Consider the following 20,340-nt stretch of genomic DNA (forward strand, 5'->3'; position numbering starts at 1 on the left):
ATGATATAAAAAAACTAGTTACTGATCCTGAAAGTGCTTCATGAGCTCCATCAAATGGTATTAATAATAGGTTACAGAGTAAACTTGATCTATCTGAAAATTCAATGTTTCCAGCTTCCATACATTTGGTAAGGACACATTATTTTAAAAACTACACACGATATCGTAAAACTGATTACTGATTCTGAAAGTGCTTCACAAGCTCTATCCAATGGTATCAATATTAGGTTACAGAATAAACGGCATCTATCCAAAAATTCAATGTTTCCTTCTTCCATACATTTAGTGCTACCACAGTCATGACACTCATTTCTTGACGATATTATAGCAAATAAAGCCTAAAACTAATGTTTTTTATGAATAATTTTTAAGAAGAATACAATTTACGTGTTTATTTTAAGAGTTTATTATTTAATTAAAAAAAAACACTTCTAATATTGTGTGTCTGGCATACATTTAGTATGGAAGCTGGAAACATTGAATTTTCAGATAGATCCAGTTTATTCTGTAACCTATTATTGCTACCGTTTGAAAGAGCTCATGTAGCACTTTCAGGATCAGAAACCAGTTTTTCAATATCTTGTATAGTTTAGAAATAATCGAGTGAGATCACTTAACGTTTCCTTGTATACTTAATATTATAAATAGTAACTCTGTCTGTCCGTCTGTCTGTCTGTCTTGCTTTCACGCCTAAACCACTGAACCGATTTAGTTTGAGTCCTGGGAAAGAACATAGGATAGTTTTTATCCCGGTTTTTGAAACAAGGAGGTGCGTGATAAAGTTTTTCTGTGACAGACAAAATTCCACGCGGGCGAAGCTGCGGGCGGAAAGCTAGTATTATAAACGCGAAAGTTTGTATGGATGTCTGGATGTATGTTACTTTTTTACGCAAAAACTACTGAACGGATTTTGATGAAACTTTACAGTATTATTGTTTATAACCCAGAATAACATCATAGGCTAATTTATGACGATCTGTGAGAAACTAAATTTCACGCGGGTGAAGCCGCGGGCAAAAGCTAGTATTTTATATTATTGTTGCCTTAAGAAATCCAATTAATAATGATTCAAATCTAGATCAAAATCCGTAGCTAAGACTACATACTACGGAACTACATTTAAATCGGTACCAAATTGCTTAACGCAAGATCCTTATCAAAAGAGTTCAACGCGCTAGCGCTGGCAATAGTTGACCGAATTTAAATTAAAACATTATTATTGTGTTCTGTTGAGTATTGTGCAATATTATTTATAGTAATAGACATAAGAAAAGGTCAATATGTTTGGTTATAGGCCTGAAATAAAGCCACGTCCAACACAAAAACTTGTAGCAACTTTTCAAGTTGACTATGAATTATGAAACAAACTCGTCGTCCATGCTATTACGATTGAAAGAAAAATATATCTGATTCGAACTTTACGCCCGTATTCACAATCGATGCTTGCCAAATCGAACGCACAGCGTTGAATAGAGCTCTGTGATTGGTTCGTGTGTGACCCTGTGCGTCCACGCGCACTGTGAGACCTCATAGTAATGTTTGTGAATACGGGCTTAAATTATTTATTTATTTATTTTAAGACTTTATTGCAGACACATAAGAATGATCCGTACAAAAAGGCGAGCTTAATGCCATATGGCATAAAATAACTGAGGTAAGTAACAATGGAACAAATGTCATGCTTTAGCCACAGACGTCTGACATGGCTAAATCAGACCGAATCTTCGAATATTTAGTTGTTTCAGAAACATATTGTTGATTTTGCAATATCTGATTGTCTAACTCGTTTCAATTCAAATTTTTTGACCCACCTCGAAACTGAACTCTTTACATAGCTAGTTATTATGTTGCTAGAGGTTATTAAGTTTAGACACTAGAAAAACCAGTGCAAAAGGAGAAAAAAAACATATTTCTCTGGCATTGAGTTCATTCGGAATTGGTTCACTCCGTCCAAATACATATCGAAAGGCGCCGCTAAAGCGACCGAATGATGACGTAACCTCACCTTGTGCAAGCGAACACGCTACGTTCTCAGAAACCGGTCAAGTGCATGAGACACACGTACTTTTTAGAGTTCCGTTTTGTGTCTTTAGTTTTCGGACCACGTGGTTCGGACCGCGGTGCTAATATCCCAAAAACTGACATTGGAAGAGGCTTTTACACTATAGTACCTGAAGCGGTTCAAATGGCCCTGAGAGTTTATAACATTTGATAAGGATGGATTCGGACGTTGGCATTTAGCAATTTTCTTTTCCTTTTGAACTATGATTCAAATCGACCCATTTCAAAAATCTCAGCCTGAGGACCACCCCTATTCTTTTCGTGCGGATGTTCTAAGAGGCGACTAAGGGGCAAATATGCGAACATCAGGCCTCCCCAACCCGTCTGGCCAGCGTGGGGAGTGTAGGCCAAATCTTCCATTGCCTCTAATAAATAATAGTAAATTAAGAAAGGTCGTGCTCCTGTATTGGAGACTAAATGACCTGATGATGAATGAGGATGAGGACCGACGATCTGGTGAAGGTCGCGGGAGGTGCCTGGATGCGAGCGGCGCAGGACCGGTATTTGCGAAAATCCTTGGGGGAGGCCTTTATCCAGCAGTGGACGTCTTTCGGCTGAAACGAATGAGGTTGCGGAATTCTTAATGCGCGAATCCAACACGCGCTTGGCCGATTTTAATCTTCTGACATTATTGCCGGCAGCTGTGAGGAGGCAAAAATCCTGAACTCGTTTTGGGTCGTCTGAGTTGGTGATTGGCGTGTGTCTTTGAATGCAGTTCTCTTTCTTTTCAAAAATTAAGGACTGTTTTCTTTGAGTAAAATTCTCTATCTACAGTATTGAGTACTTTCCCCTCAGGTGGCATTACAAAATTCCACGCTGTATAACACCTGCAACAATTCCTTTTTTTTAGAATATGTAAAGACGATACCAAAGCGTTTTACGAGACGCACGGAGTACGGACGACATTATATCACTATCTTAGGTATACTCGTAATATTAATGCTTCAGCCACACCAACCCGCTCGCGATCTGCACGCGTTGGTGTGGTAGTGTATTCACATCTGTCTCCTTATCAACATTGACTGTAAAACCTAGCTTCAGAAACTTTAAAGACCAATGTGTAACCCACTTTATGTATCAAGTACGTCTGTATGTTTTTTTAAAAAGACCATTAAAAAAAATTTAACACATTATAAGGCATTAACATCACTCTGCAATCTAGTGTACCGAGAATATATTTAACGATATAAAAAGCCGACCTTCAGCTAAACCTAGTCTCACATCATATCCACTCGTTAATTACCCAAAAACAACGTCTTTAACTAGCTTTTTTCCTCAAAAAACGTTACAAAAACCGTATGAACCTGCACCGAAGTACGAAGACACGGAAAGCGTTCGCTCCGTCGAGCATGACTCCAAGATTGCTGGTGTGGCCCTCATAATCACTGGCACGAGCACATCAAGCTATTCAATCTTAATCAGTTGTGATAGGGGTCAATTTGCAACTTATAGTCAACTGTAGTTTTGTCTTTGATTAGTAGTTTCACTGCCAAGTTTAATGTCAATAGTCTTGAATGATACGTTAGTGATTTTATGCAGGAAATGCGATATGCATTTGACAAAATGACAGCCTTAGCTAAATGCCATTGCGATTGTAGAATTCGATTGTAAACTGTTTGTCTTTAACGCGATTCTTGAACCACAATTTAAGCGGGCTGCAGACCAAAAGCTTATGGACAAGAGCTAGTGAACGCCAGACCTACGTCTAAAACATAACTCAAAGGTGACTAACTGACTTAGTGATCTATCAACGCACAGCCCAAACCACTGGACGGATCGGGCTAAAATTTGACATGCAGGTAGATGTTATGACGTAGGCATCCGCTAAGAAAGTATTTTACGAAACTCCACCCCTAAGGGGGTAAAACGTGATCCACGCGCACGAAGTCGTGGGCGGCCGCTAGTTATTTTATAAAAGCTGAAAGTTTGTCAGCGTCTCCCAATATGGGTAATAACATTGGTACATCATGAAGTTTGGGTCATCGTGGCTTTCGGCGAAGCGCGCATAGTTAACGCAGTTTCCCATAATGTTTGTATAGTTTGCAGTTTTCACACAACTATGGAAATCTGCGTCCGCTATTGCGAACTAAGCATAACTAAATTAGCTCACCTCTTGGTCTACAAATTGCATTAACTTTAAAGTAATTATTTTTCAAAGACTGACCAAAATATTAGTAAATAACTGGAGGCTTATGTCCAGGGGTAAATTGAGATTAAATTTAACAAAGTTTTTAAAGATTAAGTTCCAGGCGTTCGTTACTCCATAGAAGTAAAGACTACATACATTTTTTTTGACACAGTCGCCTACTGTAATTTCCGTTTAACCTAAAATCTTACTGGGATGCCATTTTAACATTATGCACCTTCTTTCATGTGCCTTAATTAAAGTTGCCACACTGAAAAAACAATACATCTTAACCAATATCTTGTTGTTATCCTTCATTGCATAACCCGATGGGTGCAACTCATTGACACACTTTCTTTTGGCGCAGTCGGTTAAACACTTATATGGTTGTGATGTGGGTGTAATGATTTAATGTAACATTTATGAATTAAGAAGCGATGTCGCGAAGATAGTTGACCTCATGGGATAGGTCAACCAGTGAACAATCTTGGGCAATATTGTTTTTATTTTGGCTCGTATAATGGCTCGTTCATTTCAGCCGAATGACGTCCACTGCTGGACAAGGAGCCCCAAGAATTTCCACAAAGACCGGTCCTAGGGGGGTCGTGTCATGAAAAAGGTTGAAAAACACTGCTCTAGAAACTTCCTGCCCCGTACAACCAAACTGTGGAATGGACTGTCGTCTGCGGTGTTTCCGGACGGACACGACCTGCAAGCTTTCAAGAGGAGAGCGTATCTTAACCTTAAAGGCCGGCAACGCACCTGTAACGCCCCTGGGTCTGCAGGTGCCTATGGGCGACGGTAATCACTTACCATCAGGTGATCCGTCTGCTCGTTTGCCTCCAGTCACATAAAAAAAATAGTTAAAGTAATATTAGATGTGTAAAGTTAAACAAACCCACAAAATACAATACAATGAAATAGCATTGAAATGTTTTATGCACATTTAACTGTTTTTAATAATACTTTGATTTTGTTTAGTTTTAGGCTGAAAATGTTTGTGATAATTAATAATAATGCCAGTTATATTTATGTCGTAATTCCGACAGAAAGGAATAGAAAATAGTTTTTAATAAATTTCATTCGTAGACAAACTACACAAAATTAAAGGGCTTGAACACAGAGCAAACACTTTAAAAAATGTAGAGTAGACAAAGCAATGCAAAAAGGTCCCCTAATACTACAGAGAAAGCGAGCGTTACCCAATGGACCATTCCATTCACTAAGACCTTATTCTAGAACAAAACAGGCTAGACTGTAAATTATATGCAACGTCCGTCATAGAGCTAATTTTCAGTCTTTTGTTTTCAATCCTCACGCTGCTGGCCAGACGAGTTAGGTTGGGAAAACCTGACCTATACTAGTTATACCAGGCCTGTTCATCTCCGCGAGTTTACCTCGAAAACAAAACACGCACGATGGCCCACCTACAGGATACTATTCGACAAGGCCTCACATTAAATTATTCTACAGGGTGACAGGAAAAGCGATACATTCCTTGATAGGGGTTAAAGTAGAGCTTATTTGCAGTCATTTAAGTCATATGACACCATGTCCGAAACTTGTTCATTTCCAAGTTATTCAAGATTTAAGTATTTTTTAAAAAATCGCCAGTTTTTATGTTAAAATGTACCCTTGTAATGAAGAATACGGAATAATGTTAACTTTTTTGTTGTATTCGTATAGCTAAATAATAAGATTGATATTTTAAATTAAAATTTGCAAGAAAGAATCGTCATTACTCAAGTAAAAGCTAAAAAACCATGTATCGTTTTGCAAAAAAAATATGTTTTAGGTAATTAAACGAAAAATTTCCAAGAAAAAATGTATGGAATGTTGTGTACAAATTACAGAATTTAGTTCCTTGATTCATTAGCTATTCAAAAAGGTACAGGTGTTTAACAAACACTATATAATTATTTTTTTATTTAAATTTAAACGTCTAGTAAGATACTTTCATAAAAAAAAAAGTCACACTAACAACTTTTCTTGGGTATCAATAAATTAAAAACTTAGTATTTTAACAATAATTGTATCACCTAATTTTATCTAGGTACATTATTTTAAGTCCTGCTCAAACTGTGAGCCCCATCTTCTAATACAAGCTCGTAGTCTGTTTCTCACTTCTGTTTTTGTGACTCTTGTTGTCAAACTTTGCTGAATATCTTGAGCTGCTCTCTGAATGCCCTGTATACTATACCTACTACGTAACTTTTAAAGACTATAAGTAAACCCTTGAAAAAGAGGCTGACAAGCTAAGTTTCTTCTCATCACTGGCCCATTTATTATCCTGAAACAGTGGTAGGGTTAATACTGGGACGTGTAAAAGTGCTTTTTAAATAAATCTGAAGAGTTTGTTTACTTGAACGCGCTAATCTTAGAAATATATTCTTATCTTAGAAATAGGAATATGGATATCCCATTTATCACGGAAGGTTTTGCGCTGTTAACATCACCCTGTATAGACAGATTGTTTATTTGCTTGTATACCAATTGCTCATGTTAAAAAAATATAAATATTGATCGTGAATCTCATTTTACTGAGTCAATGAGGATCAGTACTGTTGTAGAAAATTCAATAAAACTAGTATCTACGTTAATCTTTAAGACATAAGAAAGATATATCTTTTTGAATTATCCAAATCGGACCATTACTTACGAAGATATTAAGTAATAAACATAGGCCGTTTTTGCCGCTAAAAGTCAACGTACGCAGGGCCGCGTGACTTCACTATATCCGAATCGAGCGCAGCCGGCGTACTATTGGGATGGAAAATATTTTTTTCCAGCTAAACTATCAGTTTTAGAAAAAAACTTTTAATAACATTTATTCATCATAATAAAGTAACCTATCGACCAGTAATTTTTAAAAATAAAAATTGTGAAAAATAGGTATCGCTATGTCCAAAAACCACATTTTCATAGGATTCGATGCAATGAGGAGACGCGGTTGGGGTGACTGTAACTTAATGATTGTTTGTATTGAACATAATAATACCCAGTTTCTGGCCTGGGGGGGAGGGGCAAGCCTTACCCAGCTTCTGGCCTTGGTGGGGGGGGAGAGGCAAATCATACCCAGTATCTGGCCTGGGGGGAGGGGAGTCATACCCAGCCTCTGGCTGAGGGGGAGTCATACCTAGCTTATGCCACAGAATAAGTAATAGTACAGGTACAGAAGTATTACTCCGCAAGACGATTTAAATAAATGCGAATCTTGCTAAAACGCGATACAGTGGAATTCAGCTCGCACAGCACTACGTACCTACAATTTTATTCACCTACAAGTTTTGTCTCTTTCTATCGCGTGCCTCTGAACTCTTCTTACGCTGTTAGGGTTGCTGTCTAGTGAAAAAATAATTAATCTACTTATTTGTAATGAGGTACGTATGTAGGTAAGTATGCATTCATTATGGAAAACCACAAGTCATAACCAGTTTCTATGGGCTGGGGGGAGGGGCTAGCCTTACCCAGCTTCTGGCCTTGGGGGAGGGGGTCAAGTCATAACCAGTTTCTATGGGCTGGGGGGAGGGGCTAGCCTTACCCAGCTTCTAGGCTAAGATTAAATAGATTTCCAGGAGGGAGCAGCTGTCCTTTCCTGCAGCAGCTGGCCCGCCCATGGGAACGGCGAATAGATAGGTAGGTACGTAGGTTTAACTCAGAAAAACTAAATAACAGGTAGGTATTGCGTGTACATCGAAATGATCTTCATAGCAATGTCTTGTAGCCTAGGCAGAGTGTATATGCCTCAGCTAAACCTTATTGTTAGAAGTAAATAAATTAATACTTATACATTTTTATATTTTACTTGGAAGAAGATATGACTCTAACAATACTTATGAACACTTTATTTGAATAAATCGCCAAATATACCACCGTGGAGACCCCGATCGCGTCTCCGCGTTCCATTGAATCGTATGAGCGTATGGATTTTTTGCGATATTTTTCACAATTTCTAATTAAAAAAATTACCTATCGATAGGTTACTTTATTCTGATGAATAAATGTCATTACAAGTTTTTCTCTAAAACTGATAGTTTGGCTAGAAAAAAATATTTTCTATCCACGCAGTACGCCGGCAGCGTTCGGATCGGATATAGTGACGTCATCGTCCCCGCGCCGGGCGGTCAGTGAACTTTTTTAGTAATTTGGCCATAACTTCGTCAATTTTTGTCGTAGAACAAAAATTTTTGGACTGTGTATTAAGGATTTCTTAGCCCTATAAATCTGCATTCACAGCTAAAAATCGAAATGATCCTCATTACCCGACCACTAAAAAAATATTTATAAACGCTATTTTTAAGCTAGTATGATCGCTCATTAAAATTAATGAGTTGTGTTATGTATTTAATTAAACACATACAGTATTAATAACTTTGGTATATGTACTGGATGCATGTTTAACATCTATTTTTGTTATTTTTACATCATCCTGCACGGAAAGCAATACCACCTGCCTGATGGACGGACTACCTGTTAAGACATGATATTGATGGTATTTGATAAACCTTCTGAGGTATGAATTCCCTTTTTACCCGACTGCCCCAGGACAGACTTAAGATAGTTTTTTTTATCCCGGTTTTTGAAACAGGGACGCGCGCGGTATAGTTTTTCTGTGACAGACAAAATTCCACGCGGGCGAAGCCGCGGGCGGAAAGCTAGTGTTCATATAAAACGTCAGAACATTGTTAAAACATGTCTATTACCTAATGTAAAATATCCGCAATTGTGTCCTTTTCTTCAAACTCCGCGATGTTACGTTACAATAATTTTATTTTCTAGAGAACTGGTGCAAGATAGTTGGTAGTTTATATTATAACTTGCGGTGAAGATACACATCACGGATGTTCTAATGACGGCATCCAGTGCGTGACTGTATAAGATAGATATCACATCTGTGTGATAGAAACTTGTAATTACTACAGTAATACAGGCGAGGTTTGAAATAGTCAATATAAATTGCACGGATGTCATACAAATCTGCATTATTTCATCAACATAATAATATTTATTTAAATTATTGATAGCTGTGCCTACGCGTGAAAATATTTTGAATAATCTCGTTGATGCTGCTCTTTACTGCTCCGCCCCTATTGGCTGTAAGGTGATGCCTTCCTCGATAAATGGGCTATCTAACAAAAAAATTATTTTTTAACGGACCAGTAGTTCAAGCAAACAACAAGTAGTACTGTAGTGCACCCCACTCGGCATGGGGCACACTGAAAACCAGCGTGTCGTGGCCTTCCTCACGGCATATCCTGATGGGGGTCCCGTTGCGATGGGCATCGCTGTTGCGACAGGATGGCACTGCTCAGTTCACTTTTTATTTCTTTGTAATATTTACATATTATGTGCTATTTCTGTCTTTTTTTTCGTTTAACTTTCTTTGTCCTTAACTAAGTAATGTTCATCGTAATAAATGTTTGTTTCTTTCTTTCTGTACTAGTCTGAATAAATGAATAATTTATTTGGACTCTGAATAATTTCCTTTATTCAGAGTACTAACTATCTATTATTATGGAACGTTGACGCCGTTGTTTGTAACACATAATTCTAAATTAAATTCATATTTATACAGCACAGTTATAATTTAATTAGATTACTATTCAACAATGCAATGATACAGTAACCCCAGAGGATAACTCCCAAATGATTAGCACTTTCGTTTTCAACGTAACGGAGTATTTCCCGTTGTTATGTGCCAATGAATGTTATGTAAACTTGCTTTTACCTGTGACTTTGATTGTGAAGATTTCAGAGTCCAAAAAGTCTACATATTTTGAAAGCCTACTACTTCATCATCATCACCTGGGCCATGGATGCTCTCCATGATAAAATCTTATCGAAATTTGTATACTACGACAAACGTATGAGCTTATCGTGCAACATCGATTTAAACTTTTATCGTGGCGCAGCCAGTAGGTCATTTACGCCGACGCACAGGGTGACATACGAACCAATCACAGAGCTCTATTTAACGCTGTGCGTTCGATTTGCTGCTGTACTTAAGTAAGCATCGTTTGTGAATACGGGTGTTAGGGCTATATTTCACCGGGACACCCGCCGACAGTCGCCAGCTACCAACAAAATGTATACAGCTCTATAGAGAGTTACTCACCTGGTGTCCGTTTGGTTGCGCAAAGCTGCATACATTTTGTTGGTAGCCGGCGACTGGTTGCGCCGCCATGGTGTCCCGGTGAAATATAGCCCTTAGTCTCCACTGCAGGAGTACGACCCTCCAATTTACCAGAGGCAAATGGAGGATTTTGCCTATACTCCTCATGTGCTGGCCAGCTGGGTTGGGGAGGCCTGATGTTCGCATATAATTTGTCCCTTAGTCGCCTCTTATCAGATCCATGGGAGGAGTAGGGATTAGGGTGTCCCGTCGTTGTATGGGAAAAATTTTTTTTTGAGCTACGGTTACGCAAGAGGTGTCAAAAGTTGCGTTTTGACATACAGATTTCGATTAGCATTAAATTTAATTAGATATCTGTCATCTTGAGGCCTCTACCTGTCCTTGAAAATTTTCAAAATTGCTATTTTAGGGGTTCCTAACATGAACTATAAATAATACAAAAATAGCGTTTTTATGTAATTTGAGGGTACACAATGAGTCACGGCAAGGTTTAAAATAGTATAAAAACCAATAAATCCATAAATACTTTCAAAACAGAATTGGCTTTTTGACCAGAATTAGGCATTTACGCGCGCGATTTTAATGTATTCCTAATTAATCCATGGGTCATCCAAGATATCGATTTAATTTGAGGATACTCAATTCCCTTCTCACAGCAGGTTAATAATTTTACTACGCTATTATAAAACAATGACTGGCATCTCTAAGTGGAAGCTAACAAATATGGCAGTCAATTTTAGAAAATCAACCATAAGTTGAAAACCATTTGTCCGATTTCATTAATTTTTTATTTAAATCAAATCTCTACGTATGCGCTTGATATTTTGTAGTATAAATTGTATCGATAAAATCAACCTATAGTTAATAATTAAAGGAAAATTGATTTTTTTTACATTGTTGTGATACTACTTTTTAAATCATTTTTTTACAAAATGTCTTATACTCTACTAAAAGTTTTACACGAGCCAAAGAAGTGTATTAAATTGTCTTTAATTTGATATATAACATGTATCTAAGTTACTTAAGTTTTAACTAAAAACTGTTAATATTCTGTTTAACAGTTTATTGAGTTATAAGAAAAAAGTCATAAATGGTCGATAATTAAAATACTTTCTTTAATTTTTCATCTCAATGTGTTTGAAATCTTTAAGTGGGCAATAGCTATACGGTTTACCCTACCTAATTATAAAAAAAACATTTACATGAAAGAAGTAGGTATTTCACGCAATATCTTACACAATAACCAAAAATGCAGCTGCGACACAAATTATTCAAAATCAATAACCCGAATAAGATAGTGTAACAGCCTTCTAGGCCACTCTCTTCGTTCTCATAGCTTTGTTTATGGTAGGGTAACTCTTATTCCGATGCTTCGAGGATATTCTTGAAACGGGAAATCCCTGTCATTCCTAATCCCAATACTACAACTTCATATTTTGCCAGGATTAAAATTTTGCCGCCCATGAAACCCAACCAGTGAAGTTTGAGTTGTCCCGAGGGATAGCTGAGGCAAAAATATACAGTAGTTGCATTGGTGGGAAAGTGAGGTAGGATTGGTCCCAATTCTTGGCAACGAAATAAATCAAAAGAATTTGGGAGTTCTAACTTCACTCTACTCTTTCCTGAAAATGTTCCAAGATCCAAACCTTGTGAGTTTGGTATTAAATGTGGTCAATATTACAATCCTATATTAAAAATTGTCCACAAATGGCACCTACACATTTTGTCCCGTTCAATCTACCCCGCATGGTTGCACTAGCGTCGATCACAGTTGCGCAGTCGCCTGTTGACATAACACCGACGTGTCAGACTCTGTACCACTTGTGCACACATTTCGACACTTAGGAAACGGTCTGGATTGGAGGAAGGTGACTAATTTGGAGAAATAACTTATTTACAAGTCACACACTTGTGTGCTACACAGTCTTGCATTAATATTCGGTAAACCAGCCAAAAACCTAACCGAAAGGAAAAAAAACAATTGACAGTCGAATTGAGAACTTAAGTTCTTGAAAAACGGGACTATTCCCACCTCTCGTTCCCACCGCTGCAACTCCTGTGTAGCCAGGATCTACAGCTTGACCGCCAAGCAAAACCCAACCAATGAAGGTCAAATTTGTCCCGGGGGAGAGTTAAACTGTCATTGGACCCACAACGAAATTAATCAGAAGAACATAGGAGGAGTTCGAAGTTTAGGTTCGACTTCCCTCCCTTGCAAAGCGGATGACAGGTGACAAACAAAGGTTTAGAAACTGTCATTGGACCTGCAAGTTCTTGCCAGAAAACCGTGTTAGCTTTCAACTGACTTTTTTGCTTTTGGTTGCTGTAAAAACAATAAATAGTTTAGTTCGCGAAGTAATAATGTTGCCATGGTGCCCAAGTCTATGTAGAATCGCGTAATTAGAACTCATAAAAAGTATGTCAGTTGACTAGTAAACTACCCCATTTAGCCTAGGAGCAGACCACCGACTTTTAGTTGACCTATAGTTGGGCCCGATTCTGATTTGTATGAAGAATCGGCCGATAGCAATTACTTTCATACATCTCCATACTGATTAACAGCCCAACCAACGGCCAACGAAAAGTTGGTGGTCTGCGTCTAGTCTTATATGTAGAGTCGACAGCACTCAGAGTGTCTATTTTGATTGCAAAATAGCCGCTATTAGAGCTGGATAAGGTGCCCCTGGTTAAACTCGATGTGCTATCGTTACTACATCACGATACCGTCACGTAGCACCATAGAAACCCCGGGAAAAGCTAATCTATAAGCTTTTATTGCATCCCACACAATTTACAGAGATTTAATAGTTCCAAATTATACTTATAAGGTATTACAAAGTTTCTGCATTCATTGGCAGACCCGTGGGTAGGGTTGCCAGGAGTGCAGCTTTAGACGGACATGTTTGGCTTTTTACGGACTTGTCCGGCCAAATATTCCCTTGTCCGGCCTGTCCGGCTTTTGTTAGGCTTTTTATGTTGCTGCCGTGCCAGTTGAAAAAGCCACAGAATATTATCGAGCACACGTGCGCGTATTAGAATGTTGGACTACTGATTTAAAGATGATAGTGCTCACTCACGAGCTATGATACTAATTATTATTGAACCCCCAAGTGACATAGCATGTTAAGATATTGATGACAGACAGTGACCGAGTTTGTTGCGGTGCTTCTTTTCAGCACTTGCCAAATGTTGGTACCTATCGAAGCGCTATCTAGTAGGGTAAAAAGATTATGAGACATGTAGAGGCTCCTTAAGAGCAATATATTTGACGATTTGTAAGTACAATTTAAATAGGCTACACAAATTAAGAAATGTTGACTTTGACTTTATCAAAAAAGTTATGTCCGGCTTCAGGACAAAATGTCCGACCAAATTAAGCACCGCGTCCGGCGTTTGTGTTTGGACCTGGCAACCCTACCGCAGGGCGTAGTCCAGCCTTTCACTGATCGAGCGATAAGTATAGTTAATAATACAACTATAGTGACCAGCGACTAGAGATGTGCCGCTGAGAAAGTTCTCGTTCCCGGCAATATTCCCAGTGAGAATATTCTCGAGAACCGAGAACGCTCCCGGGAATATTCTCAGTGTTCTCGACAGAATACATTTAGTTTTAATTTAAATTTTGTTGTTTAAATGTGATATTATTTGTAATGTTTCGATGTTTTATTAACTGGGCGTTAAGACTAGTCGTTATAAACAAGGCATAAAACGTGTGAGTGAGATATTGCAGTCTTGCTTACTCTTTTCGTGTCGAACGCGTGCCGCGGCTTTAGGAATCGGCTACGGTATTTGAACATCAGTGTGCCTCTGAGTTTTAAGGCCCTTGCCACCCTGGCGGATTGCAAGCGGATTCAAAGTGGATTTAAAGCGGAGTGGCGATGCGACGGAGAAGCCGCGTGAAAATATCGTAAAGCTTCCCAAAGGCTGCCCAGCCGAGCTGGATTCGATGATTGACCTTTTTTTCGAAGTTGGACCTACCTAACTGGACTGTTTGTCCCAGGTATACATTATTGTCAACAACCTCGAGTGTAGTGTAGTAGAGTCTCCAACTTTTAGAGGAGTGGGTGCAACACGGTCTTTAGACATGATTTTTAAATCTTGTCCATGTTCATTTGATGACCATGACCCACTTGTTGAGAGACTCTATTGAGACCATAGAGCATTGTGCCTAGATCTTCCACGATCTCAGCCATGACTACGATATCGTCTGCTGTCTGGGTTATGTACTCGCCGTTGATATGTATGCTGAATCCGCTCCAGCCCAGAAGCTTGAAAACATCGTCCAGGGCGATGGTGATGACGTCTCCCTGTCTCACTCCTCTCTGGAACTGGATAGGTTTCGGGTCCTGATCTTAAAACGGACTATCACTGTGGCGTGTTTGTACAAGCCTTTCAACACTTTAATGTATCAGTAGTCAATTTGGCACAGTCGAAGAGACTGAAGCACTGCCCATGTCTCAATCGAATCGAAGGCTTTCTCATAGTTCACAAACGCAAAGTGGCTGATTATACTCCTTGATCTTCCGTATAATCTGCAGTAGCGTATTTATTATGGTATGTGGTACTAAAGCCTTTTCGAAAACCGGCTTGTTCGGGGGGCTGAAAGTAGTCGAGCTTGCTAGCGTGACAATTCGTAATGACTATCGAAAACAACTTGTAGACATGGCTCAGAAGCGAAATGGGTCTATAATTCTTCAACAAGGTTTAGGGCCTTTAGTACCGGCGTTCCGCCTGCTTTCAGAAGCTCAAACGTGATTACGGTGCCTTGTTTTTCAGCTGTTTGAGAACCATTCTAATCTCGTACAGACTGTACTGTGTACGGGATATATTCGTTAAGTGTCGGATCAATCTAGCTAGCACGTATTTTCTATAAAAATGTGTCAAATGATCCGTCAGACAGGCTATCCACAACTTATCCAGAAGTGGTGAAACAGGCCCTTACTACGATTGTGAAATATGCCCTTAATGTCAAATAAGAATAGTTTAAAAAACTAAAAACACGCTTTTAATTACTAACAACACTAAAAAGTCAAAAATCATCAGGACCTTGGACATTATCTAGCATTAAAGTGCTCGAAAAGACAAATCCAACGAAACCAAACTCGACGACTCGTTTCTTTTAGGAGTTCCTATGGCTACCTCCTGACTCCATCATTAGGACTTAAAGATTATATTGTGATTATGTTGTGCCTTATTTTTATTTCGAAAAGACATCCAATGAAACCAAACTCGATGTGATTCTGCCGTTTCGTTTAGGACTTCTTTTGGCCACCTTCCAGTCCCATCAGACCAGCTGGTACCACAATATTGTATTGTCATTTCTTCTCTACATATAATTGCCAAGTTTCATGATGATACAAGACTTAGAAGTGCGTGTAATTCAGATTCTAAGATTCCATTACATAGTTAGTTACATACACGACGACGTCGACGACGTAATAAGAGCGTGTTAAAAACTAAAAAATTGACAGTTACATTATTTAATTACGTGTAAAAAGAAATTTCTGTCATCTTACATATCATTAAAACGACATTTCACGACGAAAAAAATAAAATATAATAAAGTTGCAGTTGCCAAGAATATTGCCGAGAAAGTTCCCGAGAATATTCTCGGGAACACTGAGAATATAGCCTTTCACTGCAAATAGAGTGTATTGTTTAATATACACTTATCTGTTGACTTAATTTAATACTATTTTACTTAAGAAAGTTTGTTTATTTCCATTTTATAAACATGATTCTCAACCTTTCTCACTTAGGAGAACGCTCCCGGGAACGCTCCCGAGAATATTCTCAGCTGAGAGAGCGTTCTCGGGAACGGCACATCAATACCAGCGACACTCGAACAGCAAGCTTGTTTTATAATATTTGCGATATAGTTTTGTTTGGAAATAGTACACTCAACATCAAATAAACCGCACCTTCCGCGACGCGAACTTTAAAGATTTTCTTCTGACACAATCATGGTACCCCAACAATATTGGTGTTTTTTGAAAGCCCAATAAATATCCTTTAAGAAAAATACATTTTATTTGTAAATAAATGATTAACATATACCATAAATGTGACTTGAAAATAGACCTCACTTTGGGCTCACCTCTGGGATCAATTAGACCAATTTTTATGGTTATAAAACCAAATAAAGATCTCACGTATCCTCTTTAACAGATGGATAGCGATTAATCCCAACTTAACAGTTTTATAGTCATAAAAAATGGCTATAGCGTAACTACCTATTTTTTGAAGAAGTGACTCTGGATCCTTGTAAACACACATTTTTGGGGTAAACACCTTTCTTTTAATGAAATGAAGTTTAGAACTAGGCTTTCAAATGGTACCAACGTTGTTGGGAAGTGGGGATGCATACGTTTGATAAGTGCTTGTCGCGGGAGGTGCGATTTATTTGATGCCGAGTGTAGATTCAAGACGCAAAAGAGGTTACAAATATGTAATTAAACACAAGACAAGTAAATTAACTAAAAAGTTGCATTCTACAAATACTCGACACACATTTTCTTTCAGGTTAGATGAGAATTTGTAGTCATTTTATATTTTAAACTTATATGTTTTTTTTGTACCTGGTAAGTCTTACATGTGTCCAATTCTTCCTTAATTTCATCACGAGTATATCGATCTATGCAGGCCGCTACGAACCGGGCGATGTGGAAAACTGGCTGAAATGATGATGATGATGATGATATTTTATTATGATGATATTTTATTAATCTTAGTTATTTTTTAAATCAACAAATTCAAATGTCTATTGCGACCTCATATCATAGAAGGTCCCTGTCTATGATCTGAGATTGCGACCAAAATACATCATTTTGAAATCTCATCATTTCAGCCACCGGATGTCCACTGCTGAACACAGACCTCCCCCAATGATTTTCAGATCGGCCGGTTGGCAGCGGCCTGCACCAGCGCCTTCCTGCAACCTTTTTGTCATCTGTCCACCTTGTCCTTTAATCTAACTCAGTTCTTCTTTTGTTTCAGACTGAAATATGTGGCGTGTGCTGCTTATAACGACTCTGCTCGCGACTGTACGATGCAAACAGTTACCACAGAGCAAAGGTAACTACTAAAACTTTCATCATCATCTTAATCTAGCCAGTCCAGGGTCAGAGGGCCACATTTCAGGTCACATTTGTGATTAGTACCATATTCTGTCATCTTGTAATGGTATCCTAACATCCTTGGGGGCACCCGACCATTTATTTATTTATTTTTATTTAAAACTTTAATGCCAAAATTAAGTACATAAGGCGAGCTTAATGCACTACAGCATTCTCGACCAGTTTACCTTTGGGTTGTGCAAAAATGTTTGTTTGGTGGTACTTCCAGTGATGGGGGGCTGTGCCACCCTGGCCCCCTGCTATATACGTGATTTTATTTAAGATGATAGTTAATAGTAGGTAACTCATGAGCTATGATACTAATCGCACCAAGTGAGAGGGCATATCAGGAGTCGGCCCCCCCTTGAAAAAGAACCCTAGACACGCCAATGAGTATGTCTAGTGACCTATAACTCTGCTTTGTATCTCAACTAATTGCTCTTGAGTGCGGCTTTGTCTTCTATTTTAATTTGATTGCTCAAATTAACATACTTCCTTAATTAGTCTTCAACATAAACTACGAGATTTTTATCTTTAACGATGATCTTCATTCAACAAAGACACCAACAAAAAGATCCTGCAAGTCAACACAGAGCAAAAAAACTCAAAACAAAAACTTAGTTTTTAAAAAAAGAGCCAACTGAATATTCGCCAAGTCATACAAAAGTCATGCGGACCGGTCCGGTAAAAGGAACATGTTCAATGTCCAGTAATTTGTGCCACAGCCCGCGATGATCAGCCAGGACACGTCGTATCCTTTTTATTTCAAAGAAAGAGTGAAAATAATTTGTTTTTTGCTCAGGCCATCATTTTAATACATCTCTAACTACCTTTATCGATATGAGAATGCTCACCTTTTTGTAAGTCACGGGACTTCCTTGCTATGTAGTCAGGATCTGCAGCTTGACCGCAAATAAAAACCCAACCTTTAAGTCACTTTTAAATTAAAGATGTAACGGCTAAAAAAAACAGTGAAGGTCAACTTTGTCCCGGAAGAAAGTTAATCTGTCATTAGGCCCGCAACGAAATTAATCAGAAGAACATAGGAGTTCGAAATTATAAGGTTCGACTTCCCTCCTGTGCAAAGCGGATGACAGGTTACAAACAAAGGTTTATGTACATAAATAACCTGTATGAAAAGACCGTGGTAACCGTGGCCTACATGAGTAGGTAAATAAATCATGTGGTTTTCATTCTATTGATCGATCTTAAATATAATTATGGGATAGGACAGGAACTAATTTTTGGACACACAAAAAACTAAGGACTATTCTCGTTGTTTGTTTCGACTGTTCTATTTAAGCTGTGGTTTACTAAACTCACATAAAGCCTTGTAAATATTTTATGTGTATCGCCAGTGGTCGCCACTGAAAAAGAGGGAAAATAAACTTTCGGCAGTAGTAATAAAAGCTACTTTCGCGCAGCTTCTAAAGAAAGGACTCGAAAACCTGGGGACAGGGTGTTTTGAAATCAAGGCTTGAGTAACTTTTGTGTTACAATTTGGAAGTCTTTTGAAAATACTTTTGAAGCAAGAAACAAACGTAGTAGTGTAAGACCTAGCTTTATGGAACGTATGAAAATATAAATAACAGGAAAATCTAGGCTTTTGAAACACAAATTACAAATAATAAATCAGTCATTGATCAAGATCAAGAGGCATTTTACGTGGTTTTAGTGCCTACCTATGCTCACTTTTCAAAATAGAACTTTTAAAAGCTGCTAAGTTACAATTGTGAGAGCTTTCTACTGGTTGCGATCTTCAAGGCTATATTGCACATCTTTACTGTGAGAACTGTTCGAAATACAATCAATTTAAATCTGTTGTAATAATAGGAAGAATGAAGAAATACTTATTTAACAATATTTGCATCTACATGACTAGTCGTGTTCGGCAATTGTTTCTTTTTTCTCAGCAATATCTTAAAAGTAACACTTCAAGGTGTTAATAGAACTTCCGTAAAATCAATCAATACTGATGTTAAACAAAAGTTATAAGCTTGTAACGTTTTCGTGACTTTGATTTGACTTTAACGAAGAAAATTACTAAAAGTAACTTAAAAAAACTTATCAACCGAATTGAGAACCTACTCCTTTTGTTGAAGTCGGTTAAAAAGAGGATGAAAGTTGATAAATTGCTAATAAGGTGTTAGGAGTGAATGAAAATTCTTTATGTGGGAAATTTTTAAAATTTCTCAACATTATTTTGTATTTCCCGTATTTACGTAATATTAGGCACTTAATGTCGATTTTTGAAAGATTTTAGCTAGTGTCCCTAGTATTTTTTAAGTATATTTTTGGTATCTTGTTAATCTTACGGGGCTTTATTACAAAAAGACACACATTGAACTTTTGGTTTAAAATTACATTTCCATACTAAATGACAATTTAAACAAGTATTCAACAGGCGTTTAACTTTTTGTAACAAGCCTCACGAAGTTTAAAAGACGCACCAGTCCCTTAGCCTAGCAAGGATGCGCGCACGCAGGGCGATGACCTCGCCGCGGTCACCAAATGACTTAATAGTTGATTTCTATATAAGTACACATAATTTGACTTCGGGACGGGTTTGGTTTTAAAATTTTGAGAGGTAGGTAGGTACTTTTATGTAGAAGTTACTGTTATGTGCGAAGTATGTTTGGTTGGATATTTGAAAATGTTTAGGGAAAAAAGACAGGTAAAAATTAAGTCAAGTTTTATGTAAAAATTTTGATTGTTAGGTTCTTAACGTTTATGAACTGAAAGCTTTTATTCAGAGTTGATGTTCTTATAACTACGTAGATTTTTTTCAAGACTACCTATCAAGAAAACTTTAGCTCCTGTAAGATTATGTTGCCCTGGTACTTTTAGGGCGAAATTTTTTATTTGATAACGTCCTGTGTGCTTACCATGAGAAGTTTTACCGAGTT

General features: G+C 37.9%; 1 protein-coding gene across 1 annotated transcript in view; it reads left to right on the top strand.

The window, feature by feature from the left end:
• The window catches only part of pio (zona pellucida domain-containing protein piopio), a 68,424-nt gene that overhangs the window by 25,544 nt on the left and 22,540 nt on the right, over positions 1 to 20,340 (top strand). The window contains exon 2 of the mRNA XM_028317462.1: positions 17,316 to 17,393. Within this exon, the coding sequence (XP_028173263.1) occupies positions 17,324 to 17,393 (70 nt within the window). The 5' untranslated portion in view covers positions 17,316 to 17,323. The remainder of the gene's footprint in view (positions 1 to 17,315; positions 17,394 to 20,340) is intronic.

Source organism: Ostrinia furnacalis, unplaced genomic scaffold, assembly GCF_004193835.3.
Source record: "Ostrinia furnacalis isolate ACB-3 unplaced genomic scaffold, ASM419383v2 OfSCF6241, whole genome shotgun sequence".
NCBI lineage: Eukaryota > Metazoa > Arthropoda > Insecta > Lepidoptera > Crambidae > Ostrinia > Ostrinia furnacalis.